The sequence below is a fragment of the Pelecanus crispus genome, chromosome 1, assembly GCF_030463565.1.
Source record: "Pelecanus crispus isolate bPelCri1 chromosome 1, bPelCri1.pri, whole genome shotgun sequence".
NCBI classification, from domain to species: domain Eukaryota; kingdom Metazoa; phylum Chordata; class Aves; order Pelecaniformes; family Pelecanidae; genus Pelecanus; species Pelecanus crispus.
Genome location: NC_134643.1, coordinates 206,994,268 through 207,020,157, shown reverse-complemented (window position 1 = coordinate 207,020,157; position 25,890 = coordinate 206,994,268). Strand labels below are relative to the sequence as shown.

The 25,890-nt window shown below is 41.3% G+C and overlaps 1 protein-coding gene across 1 annotated transcript in view; it reads right to left on the bottom strand.

Moving 5' to 3' along the window:
• Window positions 1-9,912: 9,912 nt before the first annotated feature.
• CRYL1 (crystallin lambda 1) overlaps window positions 9,913-25,890 on the bottom strand; it is a 60,741-nt gene continuing 44,763 nt past the window's right edge. The window contains exons 6-8 of the mRNA XM_075726053.1: window positions 24,841-24,946; window positions 12,159-12,265; window positions 9,913-10,107 (exon numbers count right to left, since the gene is read on the bottom strand). Of these exons, the coding sequence (XP_075582168.1) occupies window positions 9,961-10,107; window positions 12,159-12,265; window positions 24,841-24,946 (360 nt within the window). The 3' untranslated portion in view covers window positions 9,913-9,960. The remainder of the gene's footprint in view (window positions 10,108-12,158; window positions 12,266-24,840; window positions 24,947-25,890) is intronic.

Here is a 25,890-nt window from a genome sequence, read left to right as displayed (position 1 = left end):
AAGCAGGGTCTAGATGGCCAGAGGTTGGCATTTGGATCCCATCTATTGAGTGAAAAGAAATCAGTATTGCCACAAACTGAGTTGGCCCGTAGAGGCTGGAGTGGGAGGTTGGTACAACATCTGGGTAGCAACTAATCCACATGTGTACCTTTGAAATTAAAGATGATCCTCTGAGCAGCGGAGAAACGTCAATAATAAAGAAAAGGGTCATCAGAAGAGACTAACGTGGAAACAGAGGTGTATGGTAAATGGTGAATGGACAATTCAGAAGAAGGTTTAAAAAAAAGGGAAAAAGAAGAAATATAATGAAGTGTAATGTATAACCATATGACTACCTGAGCTTGGAAATCATGCAGAGGATCATATATTAAAAAAGGGCTGGAAAATACAATGTCTTTCTCAGAGAAACTTCTTGAGAAAATGCACCCAAGATGGAGGAGTTCTGAGAAGCAACCAGAGTAATGCAGTTCCAGTGCCACCACTGAAAATAAGCTTACTGAGTTACCAAAAGTAAGAGACGGCTATGGACTTAATGCTAAACAAACAGTCTAACTGTAGTAGCTGAGCCTTATTCAGTTCTGGTCTTTGTGCTTTCCTACTACAAACAAGGTGATCATGTATTGTTCTAGAATTCTCTCAGCACTGCCTTAATTAGGCAGCTTCCAAATTATCTCTGTTGTTTATGCCATGTTACCCATAAATCATGACCATGATCATATTCAAGCCCTTCTTGTAGGCTCTAACATCCAGTGGTGATCACCTCTGCCATTTAATTATGGTAATATAGGTTTCTGAGCCTTTGATATGACCACCTGAAGAAGGTCCTGCAACTACACACATCTTGGCAGAAGAGCCACATGCTGCTGATAAGATGAATATTTGTCTCACGGCAAGTTCTCAAGCTTTCCTCACACTGAAGTAATGCCATCAGATGGGTGGCAGCTGGTGGTAACCTGCATTAGGGAAAATCAGAAAAGCTGCATCAGGAATCATGGAACAGAGAGCCTGGACCAGCATAGTGCTAGGGCAGAGGGACTTCACTTAGCTTTTGCACGTAAATTATCTTGGAGGAAAAAAATTTATTTTACAGGTGAACAGTCCAAGCTTGTTAGCCTGGAAGACAGGCGAATGAGGATGAGTTATTAACATCCATTTCTAGCTATGCAACAGGCTGTGGCTGGCCTTCCTAGGAACTGGACTGGGCAGACTGGCCTATTTAAACATTACAACCAAAACTCCTTTGCTACACAAAACAGGGCAGCAAGCCAGGCAGGATGCCAACACAGACCCATCGAGCCTAAGAAATGGAGCAAGACCCAGGACCGTGGGCAAGGCTACCAACGTTGCCTATTTACTGACCTGCACCAGCATGGCCAGGAGCTGGGCATCAGAGCAAGGTCCATTCAGGAAACTCATCCGCAGGTTACAGGAGAGGTGGCAGCTGGAAATTACACTTTCTTTTGCTCTGCATACACATGCGGACAGAATTGCCAGCAGGGTGGACGTGGCAATAGCTACCTGAGGATACAGTCAGTGACTGCTGTCTGGACAGTTGTCACAGCAAGTTTTATGGCAGTGTGATGAATTGGAACGGCAGCGCTCTCCCGAGGTGGCACTCTAGAGAGGAGTCTGGACCGTAATTTTTATAAGAAGAGACTTGGAAACAAAAGCTAGATGCAGACACAGTAAGCACTGTTTATGCTCGTATTGCCCCGGCACACTGTAAACACGTACCTCACTTTTACTGATGATTAAATAAGATTGCATTAATCCCTATCTAATGGTTTTCCTTATAATAAACTACTCGGATACTAAGATCAGATTAAAACATAAGCTCAGGTTATTACTGAATGAAATACTTTGTAGTAATATAAATAATACTTGCATCTTGTTAGAAAATTCATATTTTATATTTTTCTTTGCTCTCATATCCTTATTTTTAATAGCTTTTGTTTTGTAAATGACAGGCTAGAGAAGTATGATGTTGTCTCTTTCAGCAATTGAAGCTATATTCAGACTTTAAGAATCAATCAGACTTCTGTAATCACCCTTTACTATGCACTGATACAGATTTTGACAGGGGGGAGATGATGTTTGTAATTAATTTTTCTTTCCTAAAAAAGGAAAACCAAATGCAAGAAATGTTTCTGGTTTACAGAATTACACAATGCAACTTCATGCTACTCTATAAACTTCTGTATGATACAGATCGGGCACAGGCCCTGCCCATTCGGTTAAATTGCCTGGTTATGCAATTCCCTATTTCCACTACCCCATATGTTTGAAATGGCACAATTACATCTTTCCATTACCGCACAGGTTTGAAATGACACTGCTGAGTAATATCAGAAAATCTGGTTTTGTAGTCATAAGGTGCTCTGGAATGTGGAAAGCGCCACACTTCTCGGTCTGCTGCCTTCGTATTATAGCGGTAATTCCAATAATTTGTTTCTAACTGCACAGAAATACTTCCTATATTACTACTAAGAACTGAGTAGACAGATTGCATCCCATTAAGTTTTTAAGTAGAGCTTAAAAAGAAAATACAAGCTCCACAGCAACACAGCTGGGCATAAGGCTGCCTGGTGATCTTGCTATACAAGTGCTGCTGCTGCTGCATGCAGGAGCAATGCACACATTAAGGACTCGCCTGTGCTACATGGAAATTGTCAAGGTTTTCAGTGGGGCAGAGGCTGTAGTGAAGCACAAGGCAACAGTAAATAATTTCCACTGGTAACGCCAGTTTTAATTAATGTATAAATGATTATTGGGCAAGACAAGGAAAAAAACACCCCCAAAATTATTTCTCTTTCAGAAGAACCAGTTGCATCAAAGCAGTTCCCAGGGACTCCTGGCTAAATGACAACCTAATTTCTTCAGTAATACCAGAGTGACAGCAAGGATTTTCCAGCCTCATCACTTTCTCCCTGGACTGCAAAAAAATGCCTCTATTGTATTCCTTAGCTATATTATCTCTCTAAAGCAGACCAAGAACAAGCAACCGTGGCTTCATATGGAAAGTATGTACTGTTACAATATTGGAAAAATTAGTGCAAGACCTGATGTTAAAGTTTAAACACATCACAAATGCAAGGGAATGTTTTCACAATGTTTTGAATTACAGATGCTTTTTAATGTTGTCTGTTGGAAAACGTCTCCTTTTGTTGTGCTGACACAGAGGCATTGGACTCTTACGGAGGCCTTGGGTGGTACATTAATACTGTAACAGTAGTCATCATCTAGGCTTAAGCTAAACAGAACAAACATCCAATGTGGGCTAAATTTACAGCTCTATTTTATAGAATCTTTTTAAAAAAACAGTAAGTTCAACTTCTGCACAAAGCTCTCCTATGTTCACATGCAAGTACAGGCTCTTGTCCTTTCCATGTTAGAACGACATTTTACTCATAGAAAAAGGAAAACAAGTTTCTGGATGATTCTGCATCTTCTATATCTCTGCTTCTTGTGAATACAGGTCTGAAATCCAAGTAGCTGGAAGAAGTCTACCAAGCCACACATTAAAATCCCCATTTCACACTGGGGTTCAGGAAGAAATCTCACAGACGCTAAGTGCCATTTTATTCCAAGCTTCCCTTCATTTCAGTGTTTGGTGAAGGGCATCCTTGCTGAAGGAACAAAAAACATCAGGCAGAGAAGGGAAAATGCTGAGGAATGTGCAACCCAGTGGAGCATTTCTTTATATTTCTTTATATTTCTATACATTAAGAAAATAAGTCATGCCATTTTCCAGCAAACTAGAAAACAAAGTGGTTTGATGTATTTCAGAACTCCACTGAACTTTGTGGAAACAGTGCCCTTACCAACAGGTCTCCTCGAAATTCGCTCTGCTCCCATAGGAGTGGTGCAGGCTTTTCCTCACAGCCAGGAGGATATTGGACCGATTTTTGATGAGCTGTATGTAAAAAACTGCCAGTCTGGCTGCATTTGTTCATGGCTTCACTTGTGGCTGGCTTGCAGTCAGAGCCAGCTGAAACCATCCTCAGAGCGTTTCACAAGATATCAGCATGTGCAAACTGGAGCTTCAAAGCAAATTCTGGGGGTCAAACATTCAAGGTTGCCCTGTTTTGCCTCAAAGAAGCTCCAAGTTAGGGCACTCTAGCATCTTCTTTCCCCAATTCTTATGAAACTATTGATATGACAGCATTTGCTACTTCAGGTGAATTGCTAGTTTCTTTTCTGATCTCCCGTTTATAAAAGAAGCAAGAGGTTTGTGTAGCCACGGCTCTGCGCCTCATGGCATCACGCGCAGCAGTGGAGGATGTGGGTACTGATTCTTCCCAATGGACAGCTTTGTATGGACACCACGGTGAGGAATCAAGCTTTGCTACTGGTCTGCTCCCAACATGTGCTGTAAGTAATATTTAAACCTTTACGAATATTAAGCTATGCAGCTAAATCTTTCCATTTGAATATTGCTCTTGCATGATTAAGTGTGCACATTTAAATGAATACACCAGATTTAAGTTCCTGTCCCTCTGCTATTCCTTATTATAATAAGTATTTATCAGTACTCACATATGAATAGTAACTTGTATTTGATGGTCAAGCGACTCTTCCAAATTAAAGTTGTACAATAAAAGGAAAAAATCAGAGGGGAGAAGAAAGTTCTACCCGAAAAATGATCTATAAGAAATACCAGTCAATGGGTAACTCTCTCTAAGCGGCATGCTCTCAAGCTGCACCTCTGCTTAACTCCGAATAACAGGCTGAGGGGATGAATTCCTTTCTCTTTCTGAAATCACAGAAAAGAATGGAAATAAATCCTTGGCCGGTGGCTTGACACAAAGCCTTACCAAATCAAATGTGTTTTCCCCTGGGGTCAGTTTTTGCCTTTCCACTCAGTTTGACTGATCTGCAATAGCATGCACACATGCACGCGCGCGCACACACATGAAAAATGGAAGGCGCAGGGTGAGCGGAGGGGATACCCTGCCAGCACAGCTGGAGCTGGGGGGAACGGGAGCACATCAGCAGGCAGCTAGAACAAATGTATTCATTTACACTTGTTTACTCTAACTAGATCCAAATTAATTTGTGAAACATTCCCTTGGGCCCGGTAGGCTGTTGAAAACAAAAGACCATTTGTTTTTCCTACTGACACTTACACTAATTGCTAGGCTCACATCTGCCAGGCTCCTCATGGAGGGCTGCCGCCCTCCGTACCTCCACCTCTGCAAGGGTACCACAGCTACATGTTCTCAAAGACCTTTTTGTAACTCCAGGCTATGCCGATGCAATCCTGTCATGTAACCATACTGGCAGCATATCTCACCTTTGTTTTGAAAAACTGAGTCTGACAATGACATCATTTTGTCTCAAAATGATTTTTCCTGTTTTTCTAACAAGCACCACAAGCACTATCCTGCTTCCCTAATGAAGCACAATTGATTTTTGCCTAGAAGATGGTATAGATAGGATAACGCAATTTCTTAATACCATTCCAAGTAGATAATATGGCAACCAGAAAATACTCGCATTTTAACTTTCAAACTATTATCATGACTCAACAGAAGAATAACTACAGAATAGGGAAAGTAAATTCACATGGCTGCTTTGCAAGCTGCAAACTACTTCCATTACACTCAGAGATTTAGGAAACAGAGATACAGGACTTCCCTCAGTGAATCAGGTGAGTATTTCCCTGCACCTCCCCTTTCTTCTTTATCTTACACGATAGGTGGTTTGATTTCCAATAGCATTAAATCACAGGCTTTGGTATGAACACATTGGACTCTGCTTCCAATAAGCAGCACTAACTAATAGTAAAGTACACATAATAAGGCAAACAATAAATATCGAATTGGTAAAACAGAGAAAAACACAGTGCAACAAAGACAGGGTTTTAGAAAATTCTATAGGTGTAACTTGATTAAAATTAATACAAGATTTTAAAATATGCGATTGCGTGAAAAGGAAACCACAAGATAAATTCTTCCAAATATCTCAGTTTACCATAAAATAGTTGCTTCAACATTCCAGCAACTATTGCTTCTTCTGCTGACAATCAAGCAAAATAAACATTTGACCATACCTGCAGTAGTTGTGCAACTTTGTGGGATTGCTGGTGTTAATTCCCAAAGAGTCCTCATAAAATACCAGGTGCAATCTATCACAAGAAGTCTATTGCATTTCAGGGGAAAAAAGTAATGGGATAAAACGAGTAAGACAAATTTGAAGAAAATAATTAAACCAATTAATTCAATAGAATTGGGATTTGTATCTTACAAGCAGCTCAGCTCTTGACAAGTTGCTCCCCAGAAGGGATTCTTCACTGTCCAATTAGCAAACCTATTAGCAGTTCTATTGTCAGCTAAATACCCTGGAAGAAGTTAGTGATGGACTATTATGAGAGCTGAGAACCAAGAGGGACAAGTAAAGGAAAAAAGTGAAAAAGGAGAGAGAGGGGAACCCTCCCCCCCCAGCAAACCCTGCTCCTGCCAGCAGCCCCACGCAGTGGAGTTGCTGGACAAGGTGAATATTGCATTTATCCATCACCAGGAGGGGGGGCCCCGGGGGACCAACAACATGGGATTTTTGGTGGCTCAGACTTTTCTGTAAGGAATTCTTTATATGTGGAAAGTTGTCACAATTTAATGACATTATGTTAATCTGCCCAGGAAAATGCATGGAAAAATCTGAACGCAGATTTATTTACATCCATTCACACCATCCTAAATTTCATTTACGATTTAGGTTAAAAAGTCCTCTCAACATATGTGATGATTTGAACTCATCTATATATGTTCTTTGGAGTTAATTGACTTAAGCCAGAGCAACATTTCTGATACAAAATAGGCCAAAATCAAATAAACTTGGAATCAGGCTAATGCAGGCTGGGAGGGAGCACGGGAGGTCTCTGGTGCAACCTCCTGCTCACAGCAGGTCAGCTCTGAGGTCAGATCAGGCCACTCGGGGCTTCATCCAGTTGGGACTTGAAAACCTCCAAGGACGGAGGCTGCACCACCTCTGTGGACAACCTGTGCCTCTGCCTGTCTTCATGGGGGAAAAAATGTCTCCTTACATCCAGGCTGAAACGCTTGTGTTTCAACTTATGCCCGTTGTCTCTGTCTTCTCACCCAGCCCCACTTCAGAGAGCCTGGCTCTGTCTCCTCGATGACCTCCCCACAGGCACTGGGGGCTGCTGGCAGGTCCCCCTGAAGCCGTCTCTGCTCCAGGCTGGACAAGCCCAGCTCCCCCAGCCTCTCCTTGCAGGACCAGTGCTCCAGGACCACTGTCTCAGGGGCCTCCCCTACCATTTGTCCAATGTCTTTCTTTGTACTGGGAACCCCAAGCTGGGCACAGGATTCAGACACAGTCTAATGACCGGTGAGTAAAGGGGATTAATTGTCAACAGGGTACAAGTCCCTGGGATGAGGACAGACCATCTCATTCCTTTAGCTACCTTTTCCTAATGCTTTCCAGTTGTTGTTGCATTTACCAACTAATAATTTTGCGTGCTTCAAATCCTAAGGGTATGTCAGCTAAAATACATTTTTTGTCAAGCATCTTCTGCCCAACTTGTAGCTGTGAACCTGGGTGGGAATTGATGCTCCAAGGCGAGCTTTGCTGTATGCCAGACCCTGCAGAGGAGCTGCTCACTGCACAGAAGTGCTCTGGCACTCTCCAGAGTGCTCTTCCCCCCCACAGAAAGCCATTCCCTCATGGCAGGGCCCCGTGTCTGCAGCAACTGGTTGCCAACACATGAACTATAGGAGAGTGCACATTGTTTCTAATCTATTTTACTCCCACTGACTTCCACAAATTATTCTACCAGGGCACTGGCTTCTAAAGACATATTATGTAGTGGTACCACTACAGTATCACACTGGAGCACACAAGTTAATACCTTCCTCATTAAAATATTTTTATTCATAAGCAAATAATAAAGATGGAGGCAAATATTTGATGACATGATTGAGTTTTAAAATAGAATAAACAGAAGCAATGTGAGCAAATTAGTTATGACAATGTCATATGCTCAGAGAAAAACAGGTCTAATCTTGAAAGTAATTGGAACCTTCTATGGCCTTGTCTGAAATATAAAAATATACATAAAATGAAGAAATCAGCCCCATAATTAATTTACTGATGCTTAATAAGGCATCAGGAGTGAGGATTGATGTCCCCAACTTCAGATGTCTTAAATGCAGGTTTAGCCAGTCGCTGTGGCGATAAAAAGCAACAGAAGAAACCTGACTATTTTAAGTCTATATTGGGATAAAATAAATCGAGCTTACATATTTTCCTTTCTCTCCACTGATTATAAAGGAGCACAGGACAACCTCAGCATTATGCCTCCCACCCCATGTTTCACATCCAGAGGTGTGGTCCTGGTCCACTGCTTATGTCAAGCAATACAATTTATCTTAGGTCTCTCTTACTGTGACCTAAGCAGAAATAAGCGGTATTGGTACATTCAAGCAGACATTTCTGCTGTTCAGCTCAAAATGGCAACTAATTAAACTTCAGTAACTTGTTTGTGTACTTCACCCTCTGTAAAAAACAAGATTTGAAATGCCCCTGAGCTGAGCATTAGCAAAATGACAGCTTAACACTTCTGCATCTGTGCTGTGACTGAAGCTACATGACCAGTTAGCACAAATTCAGAAATGCTTAACTCAAGCAGTGTGGGTGCGATGCACTGTTTCAAGTTATTCTTACTATCTGCATAACAACACTGCCCCAAGGTTCCAGCTAAGATCAAAGTCCAACTATATTACAGGGTACATACATTCATAATAACACCTTGTCTGCTGTGGACCAAAACATGCCACTGCAGCAACTGAGGATATTACTACTTCCAGATTTATACTGTGTCCTTGCACGTGGAGGAGATGTGTCTCCTGTAGGAAGGGCAGCAGTAAAGCATAAATGCTACATCTAAGCCACTGCATCTTTCCCTCTGTGGGGGAGCAAAATAGCAGATACCTGGGGTCCCTTCAGCTACAGCTGTTAAATTCAGTACAGCTGAGTCCTAAAGAAGCACTCCTTGCTTCAGATAATGTACAAAATAGACATGGCAACAGAGAGGTGAACTGGCTTCCCAAGATCACTCAGACGGTCATGGAGTAGTGTGGGAGAAAGTCCAGACTGATCCACTACACCATACTGTCTCCCAAACTAGCTATTAAATCAGTATCTCTTATTTCTCATAGACAAGTCTTAAAATGGGGCACATACTTATGCAGCAATGCCAATGGTCAGCGTCAAACATCTGACTTAAGCTGGAGGCAAAGCCATGGGGTATCAAGTGCATGGTCTTAAGACCAAGCAGGTCTCTGGTAAGTCTTATAGAACGAGGGGTAGGGGATGAGGGGGGAATTTTGCTCTATTTACTCAAACTTAGATCATCATACAGGTACAGAAGTGCCAAAGGGAGGGAAAGGAGGAGTAATTCTTTCCCCTACATTGTGGAACAGTTACAGAGCTAAGCTGAAGTGACCCTTACTGCTCAGGGTCTGAGGTCTCAGCTCACCAGCCAGTGAATCTACTCTTTGCTCAACACAGCCTTCTCCTATCCACAGTCAGTGCTTCACAAATTAACCTCGCTGTCACAGCGATTGGCGGGTGAGGGTTTATTTTCTCCAGTGACAAACAGCTGATGTTTGCCTACTTCAGATCCCTGCATAAGCAAATATTGTTCAAGCACTGAATTCCTAAGCCAGCTGAAAACTGCATTATTTAAAACATGATTGTATTCCAGCATTGCACAATATTAATATTGCTAAAGCTACTTAATGCTTGCACATCTAATGCATATATATAATAATTTGATAATTTAACTGAACTTTTAAAAACTGTTTCCAGTTATTCATGAATTACATCACAACAAATTTGGACCACGTTTCATTGGCCTCCACATCTGTGAGTATCATTGGTTGCACACTCAGTCTCCTCTTCTGCTTCCAAAAATTTCCACTTTTTATGAAGATCTGTTCTTCATTTGCTCTCTCCTGTTAGACAAGGTGCATCCCAGTCAGATTTCATTTGTTTTTTCAGTTTGGCAAGACCAGTGAGACATTCATCTCTCCATGTTCTCCTGGCATCCAAGACTTTTGGAACAACTGGAATTTTTTCAGACATTGCCTGGAACAGAAAATTTAAGATGATTAAATCTCACATTCTGAGTAAAAAGTTTCTCGCCAGCATTGTTTTCCTGCTTTCCCTGCATCAGACCAAGTAACCATCCACACAAACTGTAATTTAGTCTATCACAAGCAACAGGCCACTAATTCTTTACACGGGTGACTGCAAATGAGCTAATCTGTACGAGAAGAAAAGTGCTCCCACTTGGAGAAGGTTGGCCTGAATGTGGCAATGAAGGTGCCTACAGAAACATCAAAGCATCAGCCTCTTCTCTCAGTTTGCCCCACACAGCCACTGTCTAGTCTCTTTGATAATAACCTTTTATTAAATAGGAAGGAGGCAACCTGACCATTTATGTGGCTAAAAATTTGCCCTAAACCAAATTCCTGTGTGCGTGCTTAAAACTGATCTCTCTTCTGGCTCCTAATAAATGTAATAAGGGATAACATGTTTATTAATAACATTTTGTCTTAGGAGTGACAGTTGAAATGACAGGGAAAGACACGAACAAACCCACAAACCCAGAATTATGATTTTTGTTGTTTATTGGAGTATGGGGGAGAGAAAGTACAGCACTATTGGAGGACACAAAGGTAGAAGTCTGAACAAGTCAGCATGCAAAAATGATTTTTAAAACAAAATGGGGGAAAAAAAGTATTTCTGCATAATCAAAGGGCATAATCAAAGTTGCCTTAGAAGTGCCAGTTGAATGTATCACTGAAAGGAGAACAAGAGGTAGTAAGTTCTGGCCAGCTAGTACATTGTAACAGACTTTCTTTCAAAGAAAAAAAGCTGTTTTGAGAGTGCAGGTAGAGATCACAAGGTCATCTTTGCCAAAATAGCACCTGAGGTCTTAGGTTTAAAAGGCAAGTGTTGAGAAACTGGGTAAAACCTGGACCTGCTACCAATGATTGGCAAGTTGCTGTCACTCCAGAAAAAAGTCAGGGGGAGGGACAGAGGAGTAAGATAAGAAATGTTTAATGTTTTACTCTTAAGAGGATTCTTGCAAACCCATCTTTGGCATTGAAGACCAAAGATAATACAGAGACACAGAAACAGACGTTGAAGTGGAATCCAGCTTTCCATAAAGAAACCCAAACTGTTTTATAATAATCAAGAGCTTCTAATTGTGAATAACTCCACAATTATTATTGATTGCTATTATAAGCAGTCTATGTTGTTTAAGCATAAAAGAATCTTTTTCCTTTTTAACATAGCTGATGTTGAAATTGTATAAATAGGAACAAAAATGCAGTCTTCCAGACAGAGAGCTTCTGTATATGGAATTAATCTGACAGCTAATCAAGAACAATTCAACACATACACGTTCTTTAGCAAAGCATTAAAAGGGCAACTATAAAAAGGCAGAGTTAGGAAATAATGATACTTCAGTTAATTCCTATGATCATACAAAATAGCCTATATAGTCAGTATAAACAAATTGTGGGCTTAGAAACGTTAATAGACAAACTGGGTCCCAATCCAGCATAGCACTTAAACACATCTTATCTTTAAACATGCAAGTAACCTTACCGGACTGCTTATGTGCTTAACTTAAATGTGTATTTGCACACGTTACAGACTGGAGCTCTAGTTTGTGAAGTATACAAAACCAAGAAAAGGAACACCCGCAAGAAAAAAGCTATAGGGTTTATGCAGGGAGATGGAGTAGGAGGAAGACACAGGGAGAAAAGTCATGTGGGAAAGGAAGCTTGGAGCTGTGCATATTATGGTAGAAGACACAGGACAGAAGTGGTAAGAAATAATGTGGAGGATTTAATGTCAATAACCCATAGCTGTTAGCAGTTGACTCCACTGTCTAGTAATAATGTTACTGAGCTGCTAGATCACTTTCCCTTGATGTATGTCAAAGGGCTTTGAAAAGGGATTTAAATGCATTGTGTGCTGATCTTTTCATTCAAAGTACACATTCACACAAGAAATACAGACTACAGATACCTCTAACAGTAAACTGAAATGGTACAAATGTTAAAATAAAAGCTAACATTGTTTGTTCTGAATGTCACTGCATTTATCACCTTCATATTTACCTGACTGATTTTCTGCTCAATTTCACCTGAAAATTCTGGAACTGGTCCAAAGGTGTTCAGAACAAGTCTCATACCTTCACGGTATCTTTCGCAATAATTTGAAATACCTAAAAGTAAGAGTGAAAAATTGCATTTCAACAGAAATTCCTATTTAAGTTCAGTAAGGCTGCCTGTGCTTAAGCACTGTCTTAAATCAGAGTCCAAAAAAAAAAAAAGCGTGCTCTTATGCTTAAGACACCAAATTGTCATCAAGGAGAAATGGATTCTACCCACCACATTTCCATTAAGGTTCATGGAAAAATCATTTAGGATATGCCTTCATTGCCAAACCAATTAATGTTACATACCAACAAGCAATGCTATGTGAGGGGTGTAGTACACAACCATGGATATACTCATGCTTTGTCACTTGAGACCAGAAAGCTTCCCCAACCAGTGTCCATGAGGAGAGTGCTCTCACCTCTCCTCTCCTCCTGTTTGGTATGTGTCATATCCATTGAAGCATTCCTGTTGTTACTTTAATTTATTGACCTGGAGTGTATCAAGAGCAACATGGCTCAGGGGGAAAGGGTCAAAGGCACGGAGACCCAGGTGGCCTCCAGTGAACAAGGAACAGATGGATCTTGCAGATCAATACCTTGTATTGCAACTTGGGTTAACAACAAGGATTTGGCTTTTATGACCACCGGACCCTCTTTGATGGTTTAGCACTGCTAAGGGGAGACGGGATCCACCTGACAAAGTGGAGAAAAAGCATCTTTACCAAAAACCTGGCCAAGGTTCTCCGATGAGAAAAGCTTTATATTAGGAACACTGGAAAAGTGACATTACAACATGTAGTCAAGTGAGGAAGGGGTATACAGGGGTGGAAAGAAAAGACAGAGGAAGAAGAGAAACCTCAAGAAAGTAGGAAAAAAGGCAGAAGGAGTCCACCTCTAGTGTATGTGCACAATGTGTGCAGCCTGGGAAAACAAGCAGGGGAACAACTGAGGTGTGTGGCTCACACAGCTGGAGTGCTGCAGTGGACAGAATCACGCTTCAGGAAAGACAAGCAGGGACGACAAGGAGGGGGTGTGCTATCTCTGTAAAGGAGCAGCTCAGATGTATGGAGCTATTCTATGGGATGGGCGACTGGCTGGGTGAGAGCCTGTGGATCAGCATCAGTGGGGAGGCCAGGAAAGGACAGCATCCTCCAGGGGCAAGAACTGTCCATCCTGATACAGGAAGGCAAGTAAAATATATCAAGAGTGGCTTGGATGGGCTCCAGTGCAAAAACACAGCATACAGGAGGTGGAAGCAGGGATAGGCTGTACAGGAGAAATTTAAAAGGACTGGCTAGGCATGTAGGGATATTGTCAGAAAAGCCAAAGCTCAGATTCAGTTGAGACTTGCAAGGATGTCAAAGGCAACAAGAAGGAATTACTGTTACATTAGTAATAGAAGGCTGAACAAGGAAAGTGTGGGCCTGTTGCTGAATGGGCGGGTGATTTAGCGACAAGAGAAACAGGTGAAGTAGAATTGCTCATTGCTTTCTTTGCTTCAGTCTTTATTGACAAGGTTTCCTATGCCTCTGTGCTTAGAGGTAGGGTTCAAGAAGAGTAGTTATCAGCAGTAGATGATGATGCAGTCAGTGACTATCTGCAAGAACTCAGCCCCACCTGAGACCATGGGACAAGACTCCCAAGTATATGAGGGAAATGTTCCATGCCCTTGCAAGGCTGCTTTCTATCGTATTTTAAAAATCATGCCACTCAATGCACCAATGTCATCATTTGAGATCCCCAGATGACTGAAGGCAAATATTGCACCCATCTTCAGAAAAGGTCAAAGGAACAATCTGAGGTACTACAGGCCAATCAATCTCACTTCTGTCCCTCAGAAAATCAAGGAGCAAGTCCTCTTGAAACAAATGCCTGGGCACAGGAATAAGAAGAAAGTGATTGTGACAGTCAGCTTGTAGTCACCAATGGGTTCACCATGGTGTAAATCATGTCTGATTGACCTTGTTGCCTTCTATGATAAAATCATTGGATTTGTGGAAAATAGGAAAGCAGTGGATATCATTTACCTCAACTTTAGAAGGGCGTTTGACACTGTCTCCCATGATATTCTTGTATCAAAGTTAGGACATTAAGGTCTGCATGCTTGGACAACTAGATGGACAAAAAATGGGTTGGATACTCAGGCTCAGAGGTAGTGGTTAATGGGTTGTACTCTACCTGGAGGCCAGTAAAAGTGGAGTATTGCAGGAATCTATCCTGAGACCTGTACTGCTTAACAGCACTTGCTCATGAAGTTTGTGAATGATACCAAATTGGGCGGGGGTGGGAGGTAGAGGGGGGATGGACTAGCTGATACACTGGAGGGCAGGCTGCCCTTAGACAGGCTGGAGAAATGAGCCAATACAAAACCTTAAAAAATTTAACAAGGACAAATGCAAGGTCCTGCACCTCAGAAGGAAGAGCTCGTTGCAACAACACAGGCTTGTGAACCCCAAGAACTCCTGGTCCTGGTAGGCAGCAAGCTGAACATGAACCAACATGCTGCCCTGGCAGCAAAGAGGGCCAACCACATCCTGGGCTGTGTTAACAGCACAGCCAGTAGACTGAAGGAAGTGATCACCCCCCCTTTACTCATTAGACTGCATCCAGAATACTGCATTCAGAATACTGCATTCAGTTTGGGATCCCCCAATAGAAGAAAGACATTGACAAACTGGAGCAACTTCAGCAGAGGCCACCAAAATGGTGGGGGCTGGAGCACTTGCTCTGTGAGGAGAGGCTGGGGGAGCTCGGCTCGTTCAGCCTGGAGCAGAGATGGCTTAGGGGGGACCTAACAGCAGCTCCCCTGTGCCTACGGGGAGGTCATTGAGCAGACCGAGCCAGGCTCTTTACATGAGGAGGAGTATTGTCTCCTGCATGGCAGGAGACAATAGGCACAATTTGAAACGAGAGGTTCAGACTGGATACTCAAGCACTGGCACGGGCTGCCCACAAAGGCTGTGCAGCCTCCATCTCTGGGAGTTTTCAAGACTGGATCAAACCCTGAGCAGCCTGGACTGACCTCAGAGCTGACCCTGCTGTGAACATCTTAAAAAACATGTGGTCAGAGAACCTGAGAACCAGGTAATAATGGATAAAATGGCAGTCAAGTAGACCTTTGCTGAATTAGGGAAAGGTCCAGCTTCCATCAGCTCCAGTAAGAATCTCAAAAAAATTACTGTTGAGGCACTAGAGAGGAACTGGAATGATAAATGGACCAAAAAGAGAAATCAGTCATTTAGCCAGACATATACACCTCAGACTTTTTAGTGCTATTAACTATCACGCAATCAAGAAAGGATAAGGCAGCCTTTCCCACTGTACATCACTCAAGAAGTCACGAGCTGCAACACAACAGTATATGAGCAATGCTCGTCTGGCAGTAAGCAAGCCAACACGAGTAAGAATGTGATTATCCTGATGAACACCCTAGATCTGAGAAGGGAAGCTCTGGATAGCCACTAAAAGCTTGTGACAATCTCCCTTTTCTGAGAACCATAGAGACTGAAGAATTTGCATCCTTAACTCTCTTTTTATTAGCTAATTACCAAAGCAAAGAGGACAAAGCTACAGAAGACAAAGGCAAGCAGTTACGGTCACCAACCCTTTCACGAAGACTCAGGAGATCATACAGACTGAGAAGCATGAACCTGAACGACTCATGGTCTTATCCAAACACAAAATGCAGGAAATGTAAGTGGGGTGGCCTGACTACTACACAAAAGAATGCAACTCAGGTCAAGAGTCATTAAGCAGTCTCTTTCCTGAACAGCTCATAGACAGTTCCCTGGAATGCAATACTGTGTGATATCAATACCATAGAAGTCACACCTGTCTAACCGTAAATGTTTGAAGTTGAAAGGTGGATGAAGGAATAGAAATCTCTGGCTACTGGCAACTATGAATCATAAACTACAACACTTATATTCCTTAACATGCCTGAAATCACTGAAGTACAGGTTTTCCAAAAGGCCTCTGACATCAGTAAGAATACGGAAAACACTCTTGCTTCTGGACCGAAGACAGAAGAACTTTCAGAGGACAGATGCTCAAGGAAGTATTAAATTTCCTTTAAGAAATTAGCACTCTGAAGTCATGATGACCATCAGATACACAACTGAAAGGACAGAATGGGTGAACATGTCCACTGCATGACAGCAACGTGGAGAGATTTGAGAGTATTCAACTCTCTTAAAAAATGGACTAGAAACATTCTCCAGTATCAGAAGGAAGGAGGCTCTGAGAAAAACAGCAGCCTTGTTAAGTAGCTTGAACCTATATTTGGTGCCAAGAGTGTGCCAATCAGCATTTAGTCAGCTTGTTTCCTTGCGTTATCTACCCATGGAGCATATGTATTCTTAGAACACACTCTGGCATGTTCTGGACTTTTTCAACACAAAAAGGGAGGTCACCTGGTCATGCAGGTATATTGGTGCTCCAATTATATGGAAATTTAGTATTTTGCTCAATTTTCTTGATTGACACACAGCCAGAAACCTTCAAAATGCCTAGCAGGCTCTAAAACATCACTGGCAGGAAGTGAGATTCAGGAAGAGAAGCATTACTGTGGGATGTGGAACAGGCTGTGGAGAGATTCTCTCTCTTCACTGAGGGAATAAGCAGAGACCATCCTCCTCCATACACACTCTGGAAAGGACCACTGGTTATCAGGGTTTACCGATCATACCATGTCATTAGCATAAGTGCTTGCCTGTTACAACTTAACAGCTGGGCTCACAGACTTTGGGACCTGAAGCCAATTCAGATTAACCTACAGGGGATATGCTATCCACATGAGCAATCTTGGGAACCCAAGACAATCCTGGATGAGACTCATGCACCAACCACAAGATGATGATACTTACATTTCACCTTGCTCACCTGAGCTTTTTCTTCTAACAGTGAGGAGTCTGAGCAAAAAGTTTGCCCCCACATCATGCAACATCATAGAAAGATCCCAGATGTACAAGTAGAAATGACTGAGGCTGAAGAGTGCAGAAATAGGTGGACTTGGGTACACCTTGCTAACTCACAGCTGCTGGCGGCAGCTGTTGCCAGCTGGACAATCACAAAATAAAAAATGGCAATTCAGTCAAATATGGCAATTCAAGCAAATCCACATAAGCAATTGGTGATAGAAGGAATAGTAGACAGAGCAGTGTCGGTTACCATTTATTCTGGTAACTTATCTTATTCTGGTGTTTATCCAGCTGACACAGGTCTTATGACACCTAGACCAGTGATGAATAGTTTGGGTTTGGTACTTTTCCAAAAGTACCAGGGGAACCTCTCAACCACCTGGTAAGCTTGCGTAATAATACCACAGATCTGAGTAGTTTTGATCCTGGTACAGTCAGGAGAAGGTAGAACAGAAGACTGCATGCCAGAAATCTTTTTCATGAGCCTCAATCTAAAGAGATAATGTTAGTATCTTGGGAAAGATGAATGCTTGGATGTGGTTGATCCATTTACCTGGTGAATGTGAACTCCTGAGCTGGAGATGGCCTTCAAAGCTCACTCAGCCAGCTAGTCCTGGAAATTGAGCTCCTACTGGCAGCTCACCTACAGCTTGAATGAATCAGAACAATTTCTGGGTGGGTGTAGCTCACCAATGCAACAGAGACAAATGCAGATTGGGTAATACTATTCACTCACTGCATGCAATGTATGAATGAAAAGAAGCCTTATGCAAAGTCAGCAAAACAGGAAAAGGTAAAAAAAAAGTTGCAGGTCTAGAGAAAAGCAGCAGCATTAGTACAGTTGATCTCAAAATTGTGGCTGAAATGGCAACATGCAGGCATGTATGCTACATGCCAAGTAGGGGGTGGACACTGCAAAATCTTTCACGTCTCAAGTGAAGGAAATACACCAAAAGTTAGAATATACACATGGTCTCAATTAAATATTAAAAAAATACTAATTTCAAAATACCTAACTCCAGAGAGCAGTCCCAGTGTGAAATGTCAGTGGAGACTAGTGCAATCTTTAACTTGGTTTAAGTAATCAAGATCAACCCTATGCTGCCATCTTCAAGAAGGCACTTGAGTAATGGGGAACATTGTTGAAAAAAATCACTCTGCTTTTCAAGTGAAAACTTAAAACTGGCAAATATTTGACTCCAGGCCTTTAGACTTAGGAATTCTTTGGTTCAAAGGTCAGGGCTATTGCAAAGGTGGATGAGAAGAGCACTTGACAGGAGCATAGGGACAAGAAGATGGAAAACAAATATGATGGAATCCCTTTAACTTTAATCCTTGTTATACTGCCCAGGGAGCAGCTTAAGCTGGAAGAATTAGCATCCATAAACAGTGTGAGACAGACGGGGCAGCACCTGGGAGCTGGAGAAACAGGAAGATGGCAAATGGGGCTGTAAAAACAACCAACATCTCTCCTTGCATCCAGTTGCTGTGCCCACACTGTGCCCCACTATCTCCAACTAGAGAAAAAGAATGACGCAAGACGCATCTGGGACAGAGAAAGAGGGGAATCAACTCGCAGCACAGGAATGACGATAGTTTCTTGTATTATGTGGTTTGTTGGCTCCCTGTCTAAACCTCCATCTTCCTTGCACACTCACCTTATCAATGTTGGGGGGGAGGGTCTGTGGGAGAAGGTAGATGTGGCAGCAGGCACCTGAGAACCACGAACACAGAACAGAAATACCTCCAGGGAAGGTAGGAGTTCCCTGAATCTTTCTTCTACCGTGTGTTTACAGCTATGGCAGAGAGCGGAAGAAGAGGAATGAGTAACAAAATGTTCTAAGGGAGTAGTGGATACAGGATTATAGAGATGAAAAGGGAATACTCTATCTTCCTTGAAAGTCCCAAACCCACCCAGCATTTCCGACTTGTACAGTATAGTTACAGGAACATGTTATCACAAGCTAGATGCGGGCATTGATTCAAGGCTCTTCATCTGTCCATATGTATCTATCTAGGAAATGCAAGGCTCTTTATACCACCAACAAAGGAAGAATAAGCTGCTGCTTATTTAGCTTCAGTGAGAGTCCAGGCAGTTTCCAAAATACTTAATGAACTGTCCCACAAGCATTTGTTCACATAACTACACTTTGATTTTGCAGGTCCTTACCTGAAGGACTTGCACTGGTGTGGTGCAAACATGGGTATTGGTGAAATGCCTCTAGTTGCATTATCAAGAAGAACAGGGCATTGGTGAAGGAAAAGGAACTCCGGACAGGTGTTTAGCTTGGAAGCATGCATTAAATACCCTGAGAAGATCTCTTCACAAGTGAGGTTCATAAACCGAAAGGCGATGGGAGTAGTGGTAGGGAAAAAGAAGGGAAAACACGACAGTAAAAAAATGTAGTATGTTCAAGCATTATAGAATGTAAGCATCTTCAAGTATCTTAGCTTCTTGTATGCTAAGTCTCATTCCTTCCTCTTCATATGAAAAACAACAGACATGAGGGCTGAAGGATGCAAGCAAGCAAACTTGGTAAACCAGTCTGGCAAGGACACTACACATGGGGTGAAACAAGGAAGGCACTGAGATATTTGTGAGAGAAGAGACAGGAGCAAGTGTTACTGGCAAGGACAGGGAACACGCCAAAGACAGAGGGTGCCTCATGATACTGAGTATTAACTTGATGACTTTGAACCTGATGAGCAGCATAAGAAGATACTGTAATGACTCAAAAAGAGTAGGCGAGATGGTCAAGCCACTGATGTAATAGCATCAACAATTTGAAAAGATTGGGGTGGGGTTGATTTTAGCAGGTAAAATCTAAGAAAAGGCTGCACTTGGTAAGACTGAAGATGAGTATGGATGAGAACAGAAAAGAAGGGGCGTATTTCAGGAACATCATAGAAGAATCTGTCATGGTTAGGTTATGTTCAGAGAAAAAAAGTCCCAACCTCTTTGTTTTGCTGATAGAGGGATTACATTTCTAGACATCACAGCTCCAAGGAAAACTTTCTAAATGTAATCCTGTCTTCATCAAGGGTGTGTCTGAACACATGCATGCTCTTAGTTAGGGTGTGAATTCACAGGACGCTTGCTACTCATTCCCACATGAATTCACTTAAGACTGTAGTTGCCTGAATACTTTCAACTACCTTAAGACAGCAGTAGCACCAAAAAAAGTTTTATTCTCACTGTCCCTGTGTTACCATCCCAACAGCAATGCTCAAATATTTGTGCAGGACTGCTGTGAGCTGGATCAAGGAATTAAACTGAGTTAATATGAACCACTTCTTTTGTTAGATCAGTTTCAAATCTGGGATGAATTCCTCAGTCTGAGTCCCTTGGTGACCACACACATTCTTTCGTTAGCACAATGGAGAAAGATGCACCAAGATGTGTTCTTTAGGGCACATCTATAATGTCTTGAGCAATAAAGCATTAAGAATTCCTGTGCAAAGGCATGTGCTCCTTTCAGAGGGTGGAGGGAACCACTTTACAGGTAAGAGTCCATAGAAGGAAACTGGTGCACGACAGCCAGTATGCTGAAAAATTCACACCTTTGCTTACTGCACACAAACCTTTTCATATGGAAAAGCCTTGCAGCTGCATAGAGGCAAACAGCAGTTCTAGAAGGACTATGAACTACTTTCTTCAGCCTATTGGGAAGTGAATTTAACGTGTGTAAACGTATAAAATAACTGGTGGGTTCATGAAAGAAGAGGTTTTTGCATGATTATGTACCACTCACTGTGACATTTCATCTCAGTAGTACCCTCTTATAAGTATTCCTGAATTAAGTTGAGATATTTTATTACCCTAAAACATGAGTTGGACAGAAACAGAGGCAATCTTCCTATTCTTATATTTTACTACCTTAACTTAGAGATTCTCACACCTTCTGCTTACTAGCCTGTGGTACAAAAGCTCCTGAACTAGGTTAAAGCTTGGTTTGCTCCCTGTATGGTAGTATTAAAGGAGCAGCCATAGCAATGCAAATAATCCGCTTTTGAACCAGCTAGCATGACTGCCTACAGTAATTGTTAAAAAAACATGCTTAGCTATGTTTTGCCTAGCCAGACAAGAAAAATTTCCTTCCTTCGAAGTATGGCTTATGATTCCCCCCCTCCTTCCTTTACATGTTTTGTGCTTTTCATACAGCACAATCATTCTGCTCCTATCATCCAAACCCAATTCATCTGGCAAGTGCTTCTAAGCTGAGCAAGCATTCCCACTTCCATTAAGAGAAACACAATTTTGACCATGAAGACTCATTCCTAGCTTACCGGATATTTGCACTTACATTATAGGGACCATACATCAGCCCCAATTTCCACACAACTCCTGTAGACACCTTTACGAATACCACAGTGAGTGACAGGTCGAATATGATCCTGGAATAGTGTTTTTATAAATGCAAGAGAGAAAATAGCAACAAAGATCCTTCAATCTCCCTCTATCCAGCTCTTCTGCTAGTATTAGCAGTTTAGATCAAGATTCAGTTCCAAGTATAGCTCACTGAATAACCCACTAATAAAGTAACTAATCTAAGACAGCCAATTGTGAAATATATATGAAGAACTTTTGCTGCAAACATGTCAAATACAGCATATGATAGTCTAGCCTCTGGTCTTACAGATGATTTTTTTGCAAAGGCTTAAAAGGACCTGACAGTTCAAGAAACAAAGAGATTCAGGAGATACAATCTTACTGAGGCTGGGTCATCTTCAGTACATTCGCAAATAGCCAGGTACATATACAGGAGGGATGTTGTGTTTGCTAACGTAATCCCCCAATAAGTAAATGGGTTTTCAAATTGCTGTTGCTGCTTCTGCTCCTTTTAGTGACTTGACACTGTCATTTTATTCCATGTTCAAGGCTGTTGGCTCACTGCCATGTATTCAAAATTCATAATATTCATGCATGGATTAAAGGGTAATCTAAAGTGGCCTGGATAATAGCTTTTGATAGGACCATTTACGAATATGGAGGGAAGGATGTAAGAACTAACATGGGGGAAACCTGGCATTAGCACATAGGAACTTCATGGGAGGATCTTGATGTATGCATCCCACAGGGACAGAAATAACACTGATCTCAGAAAAAAATAATTGGAATAATATTTTTTATTCAAAACCAAACAAAAATACCACATCACCCTTTCCAAAAAAAAAAAAGACTTCCCCATCTTCCAGGATCTCCCACAAATAACACTACTTTTCTCTCACATGCTTCCTGCACCCCCAACATCCTTCCTCACTGATTAGCAGAGAGTTTAAGATGGTGGGTAATTAATGTCTTATGGCTGTAAAGAAAGGCAGCTGCTGTGAAATTTGTGAAGCTGCTAAACAGGCTAACAAACAAGATAGAGAGGGTTTCTCATCTCTACCTCCGTTTCCCTCCACTGATAAAAAAATAGACACTATTAGTACAATGCATCAGCGCGGATTGTCCTGGGCTATCAACAGGAGGTCTGTACTATTCCATATTAAGTGAAGCAATACTGGGCAACCAAAGAGAAGTTGGCACTGGTACAGAACTATGACCATAAGCCATCATATGTCCTGACATCAGCAATTTTGATTTAAACTGCCTCTGATGAGAGCAACAGCCTGAGTCAGCCTGCCAGCACATAAACAGGAGCAGCTCTAGACTCAGAGACAATGCATCTGCAAGATTGGGAGTGAAGCAATACTTCTCATGATCCAAGTTACCGAACAAGCAAACAAGGTGCTTTTGTGTAAGTGGCCCAGTCCACAAGTGTACTAATTGTGTTATTTTAGGGTTATTTTTAATTGAGAATATTATATAATGTTAAAATAACTCTACGGGTGTATTTTGGTTTTGTATTTTGCAAGCCTACCACAAGACTACTCTTCTGGTTTATCAGTCTCTTGGATGATATTTCATAATTTTTCTTCCTCTGATCTGGAATACTAAAATTCCTAACAGAAGGTAGCATTAAATCTAGAAGCTGGATAATCTCTGCCATGAATAAGCAACCTACCAGTTACACCATTACATATGTTACCTAAAACTGGTTTGAGATGGGAAATTTCAGAAATGTTTTTGTAACAATGACTACTTCCTGATGAGAGGAAGGAAGCTAAGCTGGATCATGATGGAACACCAAATGCCAAAGGGCACACCAGGAAGAGCATCAAAACCAACCCAGATGACTTATATGATTCCATTCACCTCAAGTAAACATTATTTTAGAATTAAGGAGTCTAGAAATGGATTAAAAAAAAGGATTCACAAGTATGCTTTGATCTCTCAAACGGATTAAAAAATTGTTGGCATTAACAAGCATTTTGTTTTGGTTTTATGTTTTAGTGGAGGCAGTTCAGCAAGCTACTCTGACAGGAGACCCTGTGCATGGACAGTTCCTGCGGAGGATGGCATGGCAGCTTAGTGGAGTGGTGGGGGCAGGATTGGACAATGCTGGCCTGCAAGACTCCAGGTAGCTTGCTGTGCTTAAGGCTACTACTATGTGCATCTGTTCTGTTCTATGTAAAGAATGGATATGGTTTATATTGAGTAAGTCTAAAATCACTAGAGTGGACTGGAAACTGCCAGGTATTAATAGATGAGAAGAGGGAAACTTTTAGGAAGGTGCCTTGAGGATGGATGTTGTTTACCTAACAATGCACAAAAGCTAACACTTTGTGACATTTAATTTACTGATACACAACCAAACTGACAATCTGAAAGACTCTGGTGGAGGATCCACAATTCCACATTCATGTCAAAATTGCTTAGTCAGCCTTAAGAGAACTAAGTTTCTGCCAAGTAACTAGCCAACAAGTAGACAAAAAATAACACTTCTAATTGTGCACTGGTATTTTATGATCTTGGTTTCTTATTTTTATTTTACTATTGTATTATTAGGCATTGTAGCAGTACCTAAAAGATCCAGTAATGGCGCAGGGGCCTTCCATGCCAGGGACCGTAAAAAAACAGAATAAAGACACAGCCCATAATATAAAGAGCTCAAAATGTATTTAGTTGATCTTCACTTCTTGAAATTTTCATGTTTTGTTAATTCACTGCTCAAACCTTTGTAACCCTGATCCGTAATTTTTATTTCATTTTATGCAATTAACTTTCTATTTAGCTGGGATTCATGTATATTATTCCAAAAACATCTAAAAATCTGTCTTGATTATGCAAGACAGATGTTGAACTGTTACTTCACCAATTTATCAATCAACTTCCTACGCAGAGTATTTTGCAGACAGAAACAATTTTACTTCACTCGGGATCTAAATCAGCTTAAAGCAAGCCATCTCTAGTTCCACTGAGCCTTTGCTACAAATTTGAGGGCAGAGGGAGGAAGGCACCCATCTACAGGAAGTGAGTTTCTGTTGACAGTGGATTATCAGATGAACTTTTTCAATACTTACTTTTACTGACACTCAAGACAGTCCTGAGCTACAAGTACAGCAATGTTTGCAAAGCACTGGGATAAATCTTGGAAAAAATGAAGGGCACAGCCAGTGTTTCAATGATTTGTCATCTTTCATCTGATCACTTACAATAGGATAGTCAATATCCATTTCCTTCCATCCGACCTCAAGTTTTAGATAAATTTTCCTTATCATTACAGTAAAGAGAGAGATGAGTCATAGTTGCAGCAATCCTAACCTGATTTGCTATATCACATTTCCAGAGTCTTGTACAATGTAAGCCTTCCCTTCATATCATTTTAAACAACCTACCTTCTGCATTAAGATGCATGGTTTCCAGTGGTCCAATAAATGCATATCGCATTCCCAATCCATCAGACATCACAAGGTCTAGATCAGTAGGAGATATTACTCCTTCCTAAGTGGCAAAAGTAGAACAGGAAGGAAGATTTGTGAATGTTTGGTTTTAATGCAAAATTGCCCACTTTTTGTATAGAATTAAAAAACTGAATAAGTAATAAAAACTAAGGCTAGAAATAGCAGTTAGCTTGCAAACAGAAACACAACTGTTTGCCAGAAATGACCATCTATTACACAAGCTTTCCTATAGTTCAGTATAAACACTCATTCACATCTCTAAGATTGCTGTTCTTCATAATCCAGATACACTTTGATACATTTTGACAGTATGATATTTTTAAATTTATAAATTAATACACTTCTTCATACAATATGTACTATTTGTACACACTAGTTTGATACTTATTACTTAAAATAATTCATATACTAAAACTAAATTGAGCTGTTTATGTTAACCACTATACTTTTTTTCCCAGAAACTGAGAATCGGAGAACACAGAGCAAACGTGACACTCTTAATAGCACATGACCAAAAGAGTTTATATCAAATCCAAGTACTATACCAGCCCTTTTAAATATAGGAGTTTTGGCTAAATCTTACACCTCCCTTCATATTCTCTTAGTTCTGGATTTTGGGGCAGAGTCACAATTGGAAGAACAGGGGCGCAGCAGTGGGTACTACCCCTGAGGCCACCTGCAAACAAGGCTAGGACCAAACATGCATGCAATGCAGCTGCCACTCCCTTCCATAAAATTTACTGAACATTCAACCTACCCAGCCCCAACCTGCCCAGGTTCTCAAGTTCATTGCCAGCCTCGCACCTCAGAGCTGGCAGGATATGGAACATGTAAAATGAAGTATTTTTCCTGTTGAAAGTTGAACACTGCTGTTCCACCCACATGGTAGCACTTAACAAGAAAGCCAACACCTCCATCAGGTTAGGGCAAGCACATGAAGGCTTGTAAAAAAAAAAAAAAAAGTTACAGTTCATTACCTTACAG